Here is a 14,983-nt window from a genome sequence, read left to right as displayed (position 1 = left end):
TTCGATGTCTAGTTTCTTGAGTATTTACATATTTTGGAGATCTCTGCCCAATGTGGGGTTGGTGAAGATCTTTTCCCATTCAGTTGGCTTGACGACTACCTTGATTGTCATCATAGAAACTGCATCCAGAAACAGATGAAAGTAGATGCACAGATCCACAGCTAGCAGGGGGCTGAGCTCCCAGAGTCCAGTTGAAGAGAGGATGAAGCAATAATATGAGCAAAGGGGTCAAGACCATGATAAGGATCCCCACAGTAACAGCTGACCTGAACTAGTGGGAGCTCACTGATTCTGAACTGACAGTGGGGAAACTTGCATAGGCCCAAATTAGGCCCTCTGAATGTGGGTGACAGTTTTGTGGCTGGGGCAGTCTCTGGGAACACTGGCAGTGGGACCAGGATTTATCCCTAGTACATGAACTGGCTTTCGGTGGCCCATTCTCTTTGGGCTGGATACCTTGCTCATCCTAGATATGGTGGGGAGGGCCTTGATCTTGCCTCAAAGGGATGTGCCAGACTTTGTTGACTCCCATGAAAAGCCTTACCCTCTCTGAGGAGTGGATGTGGGGATGGGGTGAGTGGAAGGTGTGGGGAACAGGAGAAAAGAGAGAGGGAACTGGAATTGGTATATAAAATGAGAAAGAGTGTTTTTAAAAATAATAAAAGTTTTTTTTAAAAAAAAAAGATGAAGAAGAATAAGACAGAAGCGTTGGTTCTTCATAAACTGTGTTCATTGTTTGCTGACTATTGTGGGAGGACCTCCCCACTGAAGGAAACACATGGGCAGCCTTGACATTTGCTTACTGGAGAAAATGAGGACATTTTCAAAGCATACATAAACTTTCTGTTTATAACTGCAATCAGATTTCGATTGCATGCTAATTCAATTTCCCTTTATCTTGGCAGAACAAGGAAAGAAACTAAAATGAAGTGATTAGCGGGCCCATTCCCAAGTCACCCATAATGTTACTTCGACTCTCTCCTATGGACAGCAAAGGTTATTCAGAATGAGGAAGGCCACCAGCAGACTCTTCTGGTACCTCTCACTGCAGGGCGGTGATCAGACTCCATCCCAGCAAGAGACAGGTGCCATACTTGGGTGCCTAAAAACCTAAAAATCCACTCATCCCATAAAGACAGTTATTTATTCTGTCCTGTCTGATCATAATAGTTTGACCACGCTTCCACATCTGTGTGTCCTGGGGTCAGCAGCCACACACCAATAGCCACCTATGCTTTGAGCAGCTCAGGACAAGTAGTTCAGGGTAGCTTCTGTTGAGATTGCTCACCTGTTTCTCATGGTCTCCCATTTTCCTCCAGACTGACCTGGGCTACTTCCCAGATAGGGCTCTAAGGCAGCAGGGAGCAACAAGCAACATCTCCTAAAGGAACTGACGCTCGCACACCCAATACACCCTACGGGGCCAAGGAAGTCCCATCACAGCACGGACTGAAGGGCGGGGTGGGCACATTGCAATCTTATGGGAGGAGCAGCAAAGACCGATGGAATTCTTGCAAATAACCGAAGAAATTGAAGATTCTGATTTAAAAGGCATGCCAGTTCTCTATCTCGACGCTTGAAAGTGTGCCATCGGTGGTTCATTACGAGAACTTAACACAGCTATGAAGAGGAAGGCAATTAAATTCCAGCGATATAACATACCCCAGGTAACCAAGCTTTAATGGAATCTTTCTTTGTGGTCAGGAAAGCACCAACTTGCCAAAATTTACTGACAGCAAGTCATCACCAAATTCTTGATGATTCTATCAGGTGTTTATTAAATGGCATGATGATCTCTGTATGCTTTTCTTCCCTCTCTATATTGGAACTATTGACGATGGTGATGATATATTTGTTTTCTAGGTGTAGTCTCCACATAGGGCTTTAAATGTTAGTATCACTTAGCTGGCACTCGCAGTAACGTAGACAGTTGAGGACAAGTGTAGGGTAAGGTTTAGAGGGTTATGTAACTTGGCCAGCTGTATATAGAAAGAGAATTAACACCAAGAAGAGACTCCTGGGTACACTACAAACATAATACAATCCTGGCGCTCCAGACCTTTACTTATCAGTGCTAAGCATCCTTATCAGAAAATTTAAAACATTATTGAGCAATATTAGCAATTCACAGGGCAATCAAAATAGAAGAAGAAAGGGAAGAAGAAGGAGGAGGAGGAGGAGGATGGGGGAAGAGGAAGAAGAAGAGAAGGAGGAGGAGGAGGAGGAGGAGGAGGAAGAAGAAGAAGAAGAAGAAGAAGAAGAAGAAGAAGAAGAAGAAGAAGAAGAAGAAGAAGAAGAAGAAGAAGAAGAAGAAGAAGACCCAGTCCAGATTAAAAGGCAGGTATCAAATCTGGGATTCGAACGTACAAGTGGGAACACCAAGCTCTGCAGGGCTTCCTTTAAACCGCCATGTTACAGAGAAGAGTCTGGAAGTGGTCAGTATCCTCTGATTGAATTCATCTGGTCAACATAAGGTATAAGGCTTTGTCTGTGGTGTCTTGAAGAATGTGGGGTTGGGGTAAATATGTCTCACCTCCTGTCCCTCCACTTACAGTGGGTCTTTTCTCTTTGCATCCAATTAGCACTGACAAATTCTAACACTCACACCATAGCGTGAACATTTTTGTAGCATATTTTGGAATTTTTATAGTGTTTAAAAGGTCAGACTTTGTAACCTCTCTTAAAAACCTCAGGCAATTTGGCATCTTCCACAGAAATAAGTTCTACATTTCCTCAAGCAACGTGCAATAAACACAACCCACTTGAGAGGAATTTGGAGAGATCTGTGTCTTAAAGCTAGCAGGAAAGTGGCCAGATTAAAAACAGGCCCGCTGAAAATCAAGTAAGTCACACTAAAAAGATCTTAGTTTTCTTTCACAGACTTTTAGAAGGTCCAAAGACTACCTGCCCTCTACTGTTCCAACCCCTTGCTTCAAGTGCTCCATGACTTAAGTGAGACAGATCAGAAGGTGACCACCTTCTTTAAGGATATTTAGTCGGAAGTTAAGGATTGTTCGATAAAAGTCACTGAAAATGATAAATTTTCTGTAAGATCTCATGTTCTTCCTCATCATGAGTAAGCCTGTTGGGCAGTTCTGTTGTTTGATGGCCACTTGACTGACAGCTGTCAGGTACTTTCCATACCTCTAACCTCAGTGGTGCTGGGTAGAGAAGGGAGTGAGCAATCAAGGGGGGAACAGAGGTGACAGCCAACTACAGAGCTGTGGCTGTGCTTTCCATTGTTCCAGATCCTCCTGGATTGTGGTTGCGCTTGCCGATGTTCCAGGAGATCCACAGGAGCAGGGCAGCCACAGCTTCAGCCCCGCCACATTCAGGGGACATGGGAGTTATTCAACTCCCATTCAGACGCAACAGAAGTTCCTTGAACTCCTGTCACGACAGGTGAGGCTGTTTTAAAAGCTAGGCATGGCATGGTGGAGGACATCCGTGACTCTTCGTACAGAGAAAGTAGAAAGTTGTTGACATTCGTATTACTGCAATGCTCGCCAACATGTGGCAGTTGGCAAACCATGACTCACCAGTCCGTTCTGAGACAATAAGGAAGTGACCACAAGGTCATCATTGGTAACGTAGAAAGTTCAAGGTCATCTTGGGCTACATAAGACTCTATCTAGAAAAATAAAATAAAATTGAGCATAGTGGTTCATATCTGTAATCCTAGAACTGGGAAGGCTAAAGCAGGTGGACCCCCGGAAGTTCAAGGTTAGTTTGGGCTAGCTGGGGCTACAGTGAGACCCTGTCTCTTAAAAACTAGACACATATGCAAACACACACCCTCATAGCTTCTCGCAAAGACTGAACTGATAACAGAGAAATGGAACCTAGCAACACAAACACACATGTTGATCCACACACATGGAGCACTGCAGTTGCCATGGCTACCTCTCCAACTGCATCTTCGCTTCAGGAGACTGATTATGTCATTTAAGCTTCAGGTGACCCTGCTAAGAACCCTGCAGTATGTCCCTTAAGTTCCCACTGTGACTGGGAGGAGAACCTAGCCCATCCATGACAGTGTCAGCCCAGGGTTTGCTCGCTGCTCTTCCATCCCTGGCAGTCCAGAGCAGTCCGGGAGAACGCTTGGATATTTCCCACTGATGCTGTAGGCCCGACTCCAATAAGGTCACATGAAGAGGGTTTGGCAGCCACTTGTAGTCTTTGCTACAGGTAGAATGAATTACACTGATGACTCAACAAGCTTCCGGACCCAGGTATTCCCAGCAACAATCTGAGAGCAGCTCAAGAATGACAGACAAGCAGAGAGGTAAGAAGAGCCACAGAGAGCCGTGGCTGTGGAGTGGGGGTTGTAAAGAGGCAAAGCTCTTGAAGAGTGTCAGGTCCCGGCCACCCAGAGAGTTCCAGAAAGCCCTTGGCTGCTGTGGAGCAATGAGGCCCCTGAGTAGCTCCCCATTGTCACTGCTGGACCCCTGACAGAGTTCCAGAAAGCCCTTGGCTGCCAAGGAGCGGTGAGGCCTTGCTGCTCACTGTCATTGCTGGACCCCTGGCAGAGCGCTCACACTACAGAGTAAGGTTGAGGATCCTAAGAACTCAGGGCCACAGCTGCAGACTCTGGGTCTCACTTTGCCTATTTATCTTTGCAGAACAAATAAACCCTTAGTTTATAGGAGGTATAACGAAGACAAAAGCATGGGTGTGGGGTGATGGCAACCCCCAGCTGTAAGCCGAGTTCGGCCAACACCAACGAGCCCACAACGTGGAATGCCCTCCATTTACAGGCAGATTGAAGCCGCTTATCAAATTCGAATCAAAGTTAGAGCAAAGGGTCAGAGATCCAGAGCAGTGAGCTAGGCTGCTTCAGCAGCTTGGCTCCACATTTCAATTCAAACTGGACCTTGGGAAAAATGCAAATTGCTGGAGCTTCCAAGCCCTTGGCTTAGGTTAGAAGGGTCAAAGAGCAGCTGTTAGCAGTGAGAACGCCAAGGAAGCACCTGCTGACATTCCACTAGCCAGCACCTTTGCTTCCTGCTGCTTGGTCTGCCTGTGAACCGCCTTCTTTGCCTAATGAAACGCTATTTATTGTCTAGGAATTGCTTCCTCAATGGAGTACTCCCAGGTTACCCAATTAAAGGGAATTAATTATTTTTGCCCAGGGACTCAACAACGGTGGTTTGCATTCCTAGTATTGCTGAGCTCTTCAAAAATGTGGCAGTTGGCAAACCATGACTCACCAGGGCAGTCCGAGACATATAAAGAAGTGAGTGTGAGCAACAGGAGCCAGTAAGCCTTTGACAATTAAAAAAAAAGAAAAAAAGAAAAGAAAAAAAAAAACACTATCACCACCACCACCAACAACAACAAAAACAACTCAGTGTTTTTGAGTAACTCATTTTCACTCTTTTTAGATAATTATCCCCTGATAAATTTTTCACAGTTGTTCCTTACCAGGAGAAAGAAACAATATTATTACATTCATTCCAGCCTAGCCAGCACGGCGGCAAATTTACGTTTCTCTTGCCTCCCTCTCATTCCAGGTCCCCTGTTTTTCTTACCAGTGCTGGCACCCTAGTGTTCTGAACTACTTAAGTTCAAGAGACATGGGCAGGACTCCCGTTTAGAGTCTACCATCTTAAATGTATACAAAGCATAACTTTTTGTGTAGTCCTGGCTACTTTTATTGCAGGTCAGAGCCTCATAAAAGACAAAACCAGACATTCTACCGTTGTGACTCATCCTATCTGGCTGTCATGAAGATGTGTCCATATAAAACCAAAAGTCTACCTTAACATCTGCGTGACCTTATTGCAATGAAACATAATATCACTTTCGCATCAGACACAGCAAGAAGTTCTTGCGGCTGCTGCTTAGAGCATCCCAGCCCAGCGTTCTCTGCTCCACTGGCCACTGTTCAGATAAGAAGCTTCGCAATAAACTCCCTGAAACTCCTTTTCATAGTTTTGTTTGGGGTAGTCAGAGTGTTACTATGATAAACACAAGCTCAGACTCTCCCGGTTTGAGTCAGTGCTTCAGTGACAAAGTATGCATACAGTAGTAGCCTTAAGTCACTGAGCAGACAGATCTCTGCGGGCCCCACCGGCTGGCTTCAGGCCAAACACGCTCCACCCTTAAGCCTTGGCCAAACTTGGCCAAACCCCATTCTCAGGAGACTAGGGGAGATGAGAGAAATTGTAGTTGGTAAACCAGCCCTTTTACTGTGGGGACCAAGGAAAAGCAGGGAGAGCTAGGACATTGTGATCACAGATACCTTTTTATCTCTCTAGGCAATTACTGAAACAGGAAGGTAGGTGGATGTGAAACTCGGAAAATAAAAACCAGATCAGACTGGAACTGTTTTATAGGAGAGCTGAAGGCTGGCGTTGGGTAGTTGAAAAAATGTTTCAACTTCTAATACTGGGCTTGAGTGCAGATTTATGCCAAGACCCATGATATTGTTTTTCTTTAAAATCTTGCAAATGCTCTTTTGCAACCTATTTTGAATTTGATTGATCTTATTTATTTCTCTGTTTCTGTGGGGTTTTTTTTTTGAGGGTTCCTTAATCACAACCCATATAACTTTTCTGAACATTTCACCATCTTATAAAAATGAGTTTACTATATGCCCTGAACATTAATGACCTAATAAAGAGACTTTTACGAAATCACAATACCGCTGAGCAGCGGAGGTATACACCTTTAGTCCCAGCACACAGTGGGGGGGGGGGGAGATTTCTGAGTTTGAGGCCAGCCTGGTCTACAGTGTGAGTTCCAGGACAGCCAGGGTTACAGAAAGAAACCCTGTCTTAAAAGAAAAAAATGGCAGTATATGTTAAACCAAAACCAAACTTTCTGAGCACAGAAAACTGGAACCCAAGGCTGACTCCCGCAAGGCATTTGTAATCAAGAAGAGCAAATGTGGTTACCAGAGAGGTGCAAGGATACAATTAGATTGTCCTATTTTATTACGGTTGATCTACATTGCAATATATAAAATCGCTTTACCATTTTCTTCCTCAGTGGCCATTAAGATAAAGGAAATAAGAATTTCAAAGTTTGAAAGATTAGTGATCGCTAAGACTCACCCCCAACTTCCCCATGTTAGAAATCCAGTGTGCTAACCTGTATAGGCTCCTCCGGAGGCTGCAATCGGTCATTTGCTTGTCTTTATTTGGTTTTGCTCTATCACTCTTTATATGAGCGTAAACCTATGTCTTTTCTGTTTATTGCTATACAATAAACATCCTGCACCAGCCCTAAATACCATTTTTAAAGTCCGCTTTTAAGAGACAAGTCTTGTTTGAGGGACATGAAGATTAAAGGCACCAAGTATTACTTCCCTTTTCATTTCCTTGGTTTCTCCATACACTAAGGAACGTAACACTACTTATGTGAGCTCATCTGCCCCGTGGAAGAGCTTCCTTTGGAAGCCACAGATGTACGAAACAGTTACACTGTGTATATGTGCGTATGTGTTCACAGGCACATTTGTGGCCTACGTGGTTTTTAAAGCGGCATGGAACTTGGTAGACTGTTAACATAACTTTTCATATCCAGGGATTTAGAACCTTAGAAACAATCTCTGTCAACAACTGAGCTTTCTCACACATGAAAATTGAGATCCAAGGTGGTCACCATAACAAAAAAATAGTAGACCTACTATAGCCTAGTGTGATTGGAAAAGATGCCGATAAAGAAACAGGAGAAAGTCTGAGTACACCGGTGCTCTCTCCAGACATAGACAAACCTGGGCATTACTGACCTTTCCTAATTTCTAAGTACACTGTGTGGTTCGGTTTGTACAAAGAACTTGTATTCAAATTATCAGGCAGCCAAGTGCTCTTTGAATTCTCAGAGAACGAACATAAGGTGTAGCGCTAAGAAAGCCCTCCTTAGAATGCGTTTCCACACAGTGCTGGCCCCTAATGTTAATTCCATTCTCAATATTTCCCTAGCAAGTTCAAGAGACAGCTCTCCATTTTGGTGTTTCTCACTGCCTTTTTAAACTAGAGTTTTTTGTAAGCAGGAGGGAAATTAATAACTTCCTCAGCATAAGGAGCGCCCTGATATTTTCATTTGTTCTGGCTGGCCTTCTATGACTACGCCTGTGAAACGTGGAGCGTCTGCCATTGCAAAATACATTTCCTACCCACAGAGTGTGGAGATTTCTACCACATGTGAAGTTCAGAAGGTAGAGACCTTCCAGCGCTCACCAGGATCCCTGTAGATCCTGATGCTATGTCTGACTTCCCTAAGCAGAGAGCCCAACACAGGCCACCTACTGCTCAGGATCTCGTTGAAGAGGGACAAAGGAGCATGACTCCCAGCTCCCAATACAAACTGAAAAGTTGGAAGAATTCTAGAAGATACGATGAAGAATGCTATTCGAGTTTCTTTGCCTGTCAAACTCTCCCAGAAATTCCTTTTCATAAGCCTTTTACATTTTGTAGACTTTTATCTGTCAGCTAACACTAATGGGTGTACATCAAACACTGACTTAAGCCCACACCCTGAAAACCAGTAGGATAGTTGGTAATTTTATTTGTATAGAAATCACTTCTTCAAACATAATTTCTTTTTTTTTTCCTTGCCTTTTTTATTTTTGTTTTTCTTCCCAAGACACAGGGTTTCTTTGTGTAGCCCTTGCTCTCCTGGCTCTGTAGACCAGGCTGGCCTCAAACTCACAGAAATCTTCCTGCCTCTGCCTCCCTTGGGAGATGGACATCTTAGTACTCCAGTAGGTAATCATTTCCCTATGCTTGTATCCAGATGTATAAATGGAAAAGAAGAGCTGAGGAGCAGCGTGTATTCATGGCTGTTTCCTGACCGTGGATTTGCTCTGACCAGCTCCATCATTCTCCGAACACCTTGACTCCCCGCCATGATGCACTGAACTCTTGACCTATGAGCCAGAATAAACCCTTTCTGCTATATTATTTGTGTGGCAGCATTTTACCATAGCAACAGAAAGAGAAACAAAAGCTTAGCTAGGGGCCCTTTACTTTCTTCTGTGGTTTCTGAGTCAGAGCGTCTACCTTTAAAGACAATCTCCCTTTACTCCAATTCGTGTCGATGGCATTTGAGGAAAATGTGTTTCCAGTGCTCTGTGAACAAAAACTCCTGGAAACAAGCTGCGTCTGCAGAATGTGGTGGGCTGATTAGAGTGCCACACTATGGAAAGATAAGAATGTTGAAGTCCCCTACCCCAACCTAAAGGCCCGAAACCTTGCCCTATCTTGGGCTAGTTCTAGCCCTCTGGAACAGCCATTCCCAGCCCATCTGAATCTGAACTAACATCTAATCGACAGAAATCTTTTTGGAATCTGTTAACTTAGCAGACGACTAGCTTCTACCTACTCAAAAAGCTAAGCATGACATCAGACAGCATCTTACAATCTCGGGTCTACAGAAACCGCTCAACGTCAGGTCATCAGACAGTATCCTGAATCTCCAGCCTACAGAAACCTCCCAACATGATGTCATCTTTGGCCTAAAGAAAACCTCCCTCATCTTGATATGACTGCATCTCTGGCATATTTTAAACTTGCCTTGATTTATGACTGTCTCCATACTGTAAAGTAATAAAATATCATGAAAGTGTTTCCACATTGAGACATGGAATATACAGTAACTTAAATCTGTATTCCTGGGCCATGGTCACTCAATATAGCTCCAGAATAAGCTATATTCTCTCTCTCTCTCTCTCTCTCTCTCTCTCTCTCTCTCTCTCTCTCTCTCCCCCCTTTTCCTCCCTTCCTTTCTTTCTGGTGAGAGTTATAAGTTTTTTGTCAACATTTTTTCCATACCAAGAAAGGATTCATGCAGAGAAGCTAACTAGATTTGAGGGACAAAAGATTCCAATATACTTGCTTTTTTTCTTTCTTTTTCTTTTCTTTTTTTTCCCTTTTTTTAAAAAATCTATTTATTTATTAAAGATTTCTGCCTCCTCCCCGCCACCACCTCCCATTCACTCAACTAAGGGGCTACCTATGAGGAAAGGCTCATTCTCATTTCCAATGCAATAATCTCTGTGGTTCTGAATCTTTTCCAGCTCCAGTCACTTGGACTTACTATCCACTTCTGGATAATAATTAAAGCTTTTTAAACAAATCTGAGTGCAGGGAGGGACTTTTGTTGCTGTTGTTAGTGGCCTTCCGTATATAAGATGCATCTCATTTTTTTAAAAGTAAAGTTAACGAAACAAAGAATTTCAAGAAAAGCATGTAAGATGTTAAGATAGATTTTAAAAATGAGGTTTACAAAATACAGTAAAATCAAAGCCCGGCAGCAATTCTAGGCAGTATGCTGGCAGTCCCCGGAGTCTTTCTCTTTGGTATCTTTTTAAGAATAAAAGTTGATTTTCCTGGACAAAGTGGCACCAAGGGAAAACAGCTGGTGACAGGCCACGATTGAACATGAAAATGAGGCTTTTTCTACCTCTCAGAGCCATTGTTTATTTTTGCAATCAGACACAGAGTTTTACTTACACACAGAAAAAGGGATGCAAGAGGCAGGAACAGGGTCCAGCTGAGTGTTTCAGAGGACAGGGCGTAAACATAAAAGTCAAATTCTCATTTAAAATATTGTTAAACCAAAAGTCTGTGTAGACAAACCAGCTTCCACATCCTAGCAACAGCTCACTCGCCTTAAACAAAACAAAATATAGCAAAACAGCAATCACGAAACCCAGAGGTCCCATGATAGTGGTGTGCAATTGTTAATCAACCCAAGGGCGAGTATATGGAGAAATCTCTCCTTTTATCAACCAAAACTCTTACAATAGAGTCACCCACCTTGGTCACTGAAAGGTAAAGACTGCCCTCTTTATTTCTTTTTACAGGAGATGCTAATGGGAAATAAATAGCATTTTCCATCTGCCTAGGGAAAATTCCTTTTGGAGTCAACAATGAAATGCAGGGGCCTTGAAAGGGAAAAATACCACACTTCTTAAGCTACAAGTCAAGTTGACTTCTATTTAAATGTCTCTGTATTTCCATTTCCAAACTGCCTTTGTTTGGAAAGTACATCCAAATTATGGCTTTTCTTGTGCAACCTAAGAAGATCTGACAGGGAGGGGAGAAGTCTTGTAATCTTTCTTTCTGTAAGTGTGTTTGAAAGCAACTTCTAAAGAAAACAATTCTTAAATGTGTTTCTCTTGAGATTACGGCTTAAAGGGTAAAATTGACTCCAGGAATCTTCAAAGGGTTTTGCATTGGGGAACCTTTTATCCAATCCATTAAAAAAGAGCTTAGGAAGGTAGATCAGGGACGTGGTTGGCAGTCAAATGGAACACTTTTTGGGTGTCTTAGTCATCACTGAGAGAGGACCCTCTGAGCATCACTGGGAGCAAGAGCTTCATAAAATAGGATTTACTGATGTTATTTCATTTTCTTTAAACTTGTGAAATTTTTGTTCTTCAGGTGGGATGGGAATGAGTAAGCTTACGGAGACAGCTAAGGCACTTGGTTGAAAAGATATCCTTTTAAAGTAAAGGGTGAATGGAGGGGGATAGCTATGCCGTATTTCAAAAGAATATTTATTATAACCCAGACTGCAGGAAAGTGCTTTGAGATATGTGCATTTTTTAACCCATTGCAAGTAGAAATAATTCTTAGTTTTGGACTTTTCCTCTAAGAATTATTGTCTCAAAGATAGCCTTTTAAAAAAAATAGAATACTTTTAAAAAATAATCTTTTGGTTCACAGCAAAGATGAGCGGAAGCTCATTCCCTACTGGTCTTTGTCTCCATGTGTCCAGCCAGTCCCTCATTATCAACCTTGTGCTCCAGCGATGGCCATTTATGAGACACACGGACACTATCGCCAGAGTTCAGAATCCATATTGGAGTTCCTTTCTGGTATTTTATATCCTGTGGGGTTTGACAAAAAGTACCAGGGCAGTATTACACACAACAGCGTCATTATCCTCTGATTTGCCTATTCATCCCTCCCTACCTTCAAGGAATTCACATTTTTACAGAATAGCTTTCAAATCAGTATTTCTAAGCAAAAATACACCCCCCCCCGCCCCGCATTTGAGATACATGCCTGAAGTAGCTCTTCCATTGAAACTCAGTGAGTTTAGTATTCATAACAGGAGACTACATAGCCCATCAAATGTTTTCTAAGAGGGAAGCATGGGTAACCAGAAAACAAGTTAAGAGAATATATACCAAACAGGAAGAGACAAGCGTGTATTTTATGTTTCCTGTTCTGGACTTCCCTTCTGAGTGCTGATTTTAATCAGACAGGACCAGGGAACTGTTTTCTAGGTTCAAATATCTATTTGTCAACTGCTTCCTACCCTCATACTTTATATTTGCATAAATTTTAACAATCCAATTTTTAAATGGGTACAAAATAGAAATTCTTTTTTAGAAGATGAACCGGCAACTGTAAGGTAGCAAGAGAAGAAAGTTTTCTCAACTTTTCTTTTCACTCTTCACAACTTCCTTCCCTATTTGATAAAAGATCACTAGCTTAAATTTACTTCAAAGTAAACAGGCGCAATTCTTAGGAACAAGACCTTTAAGGTCGAATGTTACAATAGAATGTGACGTCAGTGTTCTTTTGAGTCATAGTCTGATCCCCACCCCTTTCTCCCAGGCGACCCGAGAGATTCCCCAGAATCTCGGAGCTCCTCAGGTAGCACTATTAGCCTGGACACCAGGAACAGTCCTGAGGGTGTTCCCCAGCACCTGCAACCACCGCTGTTTGCAGCTGGCGGCCAAACATTTTTTGAGAACGTTTTTCTCAAGAAGGAGACAGTCTTTTGGCATTCGGGCCATCAGTGAAACACACACACACACTTCCCCCAAAGTCATCACTTCACAAGTTATCAGCAGGCGCGGGTGTGAAGGAAGTGTCACTCGTCAGCAGACACTTTAGAGAGCCTGGGGCAGCCAGGCTGCAGGGAGGGAGGTCGGGGCTGTCAAAGCCACATCCATCGAACCACACGGGCTCTCCGGAGCGCAGCTTCCCTAGACAGACAGGAAGCAATGTCAGTCACCGTCGCCCAGACCTCACCCTGGGCTCTGGGGAAGGCGTGGCTGAAAGGTTTTCCGGAAAGTTTCAGGCACGGTGACGAACGGGCCGCAGGGTCCCGCCCCAAGGCGACAGTCCCTCAAAGGTCCGGGGTCGGCGGGGTGGTCCTCTCCTCGCACCTACGGGGATCTGGACCGGGAACACGGGGCAGCTCCCGCGCTCAGGTGAGGCGACCTCGCCCACCACCCGCGCCACTCACCTTCTTCATTTTGGTTTCAAGGTCCATGCTGGGCGACGGAGGGGCTCGGTCCCAGCGTCCGCGATCTCCGCGGCGGAGACTCGGGCGCCGACGCCGCAGCTAACACACACCGCGCCCTCGAACTTCCGCAGCCCGATTCGCCTGCGGCTGGGACCTGGAACAAAGAGGCCCTGGCAGCCAATGGCAGCGGGGCAGCGCCAGGAAGCCGCCAATCAGCGCGCGCCGCACGCACCTTAGCGGCCGGAGCAAGGTGAGAGGCGGGGCAGCGAGGGGGCGGGGCCCTGCGGAGTGGCCCGGTGTGAGGGGGACTCAGTTTCCCCCAAAGCCTAGCGACCGGACTGGGTAGCAGGCTTGCGTCCAGCTGAAGACCAGGCTCAGACCTTTCTATTTCGGTGGATTGTACTTGTATGTCGCCGGGACTTTTGATTCAGGCCAAGAGGAGTCCTTCCCCCAATACCAACTTCTTGGTTGATGTTTAGGGCAAAGAGGAGGCACGGAGCTCCTTTGGCATACCAGGACGTACCAGGAGCCTGAGAGTCAAGCCTTGATTCCACTGCTGAATTGTGGAGATGTCCCTTTCTCAAATGTTTTTCTCCGGAGTCCCGAACACTGCCGAAGAATCCTCCCTGACACCCTACATGCCAATGAAGATTGCTACATTGTGAGCAAGTGAGGCTCACACAAACTTCTGCAGAAGTGAGTGGTATATTTGTTTGGGAAACAGAAGCTTGCCTTTTGTGCCTACTAAGTGTAGTAAGGCGAGGCTGCCCCTGCTTCTCCAGTAGTCCGGTTTCAAACGCCAGTCTCACAGAAGCCTGGACCACGGGAAGCCAATCGGTTTCATACCCTCATTCAAGAGCAATTGCAATGAAGACCCTCACCTTGGAGAGACTGGGGTGGGGTGTAGGGATTAATTCACTTCACACATTTTGCTGGGAACCGAAGGCCCCAAACACATGTTAACTGTCTTGGCATGTTTGGTGACAGAGCTCTGGCTTGAGTCACAGTAACTTCTCCGGGATGTGGGCCTGAGGGAAAGAAGCATTTTAATTTAGGCTAATCAACGTTTTCTTTAATTTTTTTATTACGTGTCTATGAGTGAGCAAGTGCAGTTGTGCGCACAGGCTCACATAGAGTCCAGAAGGATGGCTGGGATGTTATGGGGTTGGAGTTACCAGCAGCTGGGAGCCTCCTGAATCGGGCTCTGGGATCTGGAATCAGGTCCTCTGCAAGAGCAGCGGGAGCCCTAAATACCTGAACCATCTCTCCAGCCCAGAGCAGTTTTCTTCAGTTCCTACTCAGAAAGTGTTAATGGCTAGGTGTCAGATAGTGCCCGAATCTGGCATCTACATTATGCATGTATATGTGTCTCTGTAAATATACATTCATTATATTAAATATACAATGCACACACTTGAACCCTGGTGTCATTTCATTTTACCTCTGGAAACTTGGCAACCAGACCACTTCAAAATTCACTTTAGCTAACACTTTCTACACTTTTATTTGGTAACTTGTTAACAGTGCTAAGCAGAGCCCTGAGTTATCAGAAGAATGTTTTTCATATCTGAACAATGAAATGACCAAAATAGATTGTGATCGGTTTTTTTTTTCCTTTTTATTCAACTGAAGTAAAGCATTCTAAGTCATTTCCCCAAGCAATGGGGCAGATGTGGGCCTGCAGAGTCTGCCCCTTTAAGTGTTGATGCACTCTGACAGGTTTACCAATGACAGTGTTTGCTTTTCCAGAAAGACTAACCAATAGAAG

At 44.3% G+C, this 14,983-nt stretch overlaps 1 protein-coding gene across 1 annotated transcript in view; it reads right to left on the bottom strand.

The window, feature by feature from the left end:
* The window catches only part of Tes (testin LIM domain protein), a 38,309-nt gene extending 24,948 nt beyond the window's left edge, over window positions 1–13,361 (bottom strand). Inside the window, exon 1 of the mRNA XM_075953560.1 lies at window positions 13,216–13,361. Within this exon, the coding sequence (XP_075809675.1) occupies window positions 13,216–13,242 (27 nt within the window). The 5' untranslated portion in view covers window positions 13,243–13,361. The remainder of the gene's footprint in view (window positions 1–13,215) is intronic.
* Between the last annotated feature and the right edge of the window lie 1,622 nt (window positions 13,362–14,983).

The sequence above is a fragment of the Microtus pennsylvanicus genome, chromosome 19, assembly GCF_037038515.1.
Source record: "Microtus pennsylvanicus isolate mMicPen1 chromosome 19, mMicPen1.hap1, whole genome shotgun sequence".
In the NCBI taxonomy this organism is placed as follows: Eukaryota; Metazoa; Chordata; class Mammalia; order Rodentia; family Cricetidae; genus Microtus; species Microtus pennsylvanicus.
The sequence above is the reverse complement of the archived record's forward strand: the minus strand, read 5'-3'. Positions and strand labels throughout refer to the sequence as shown.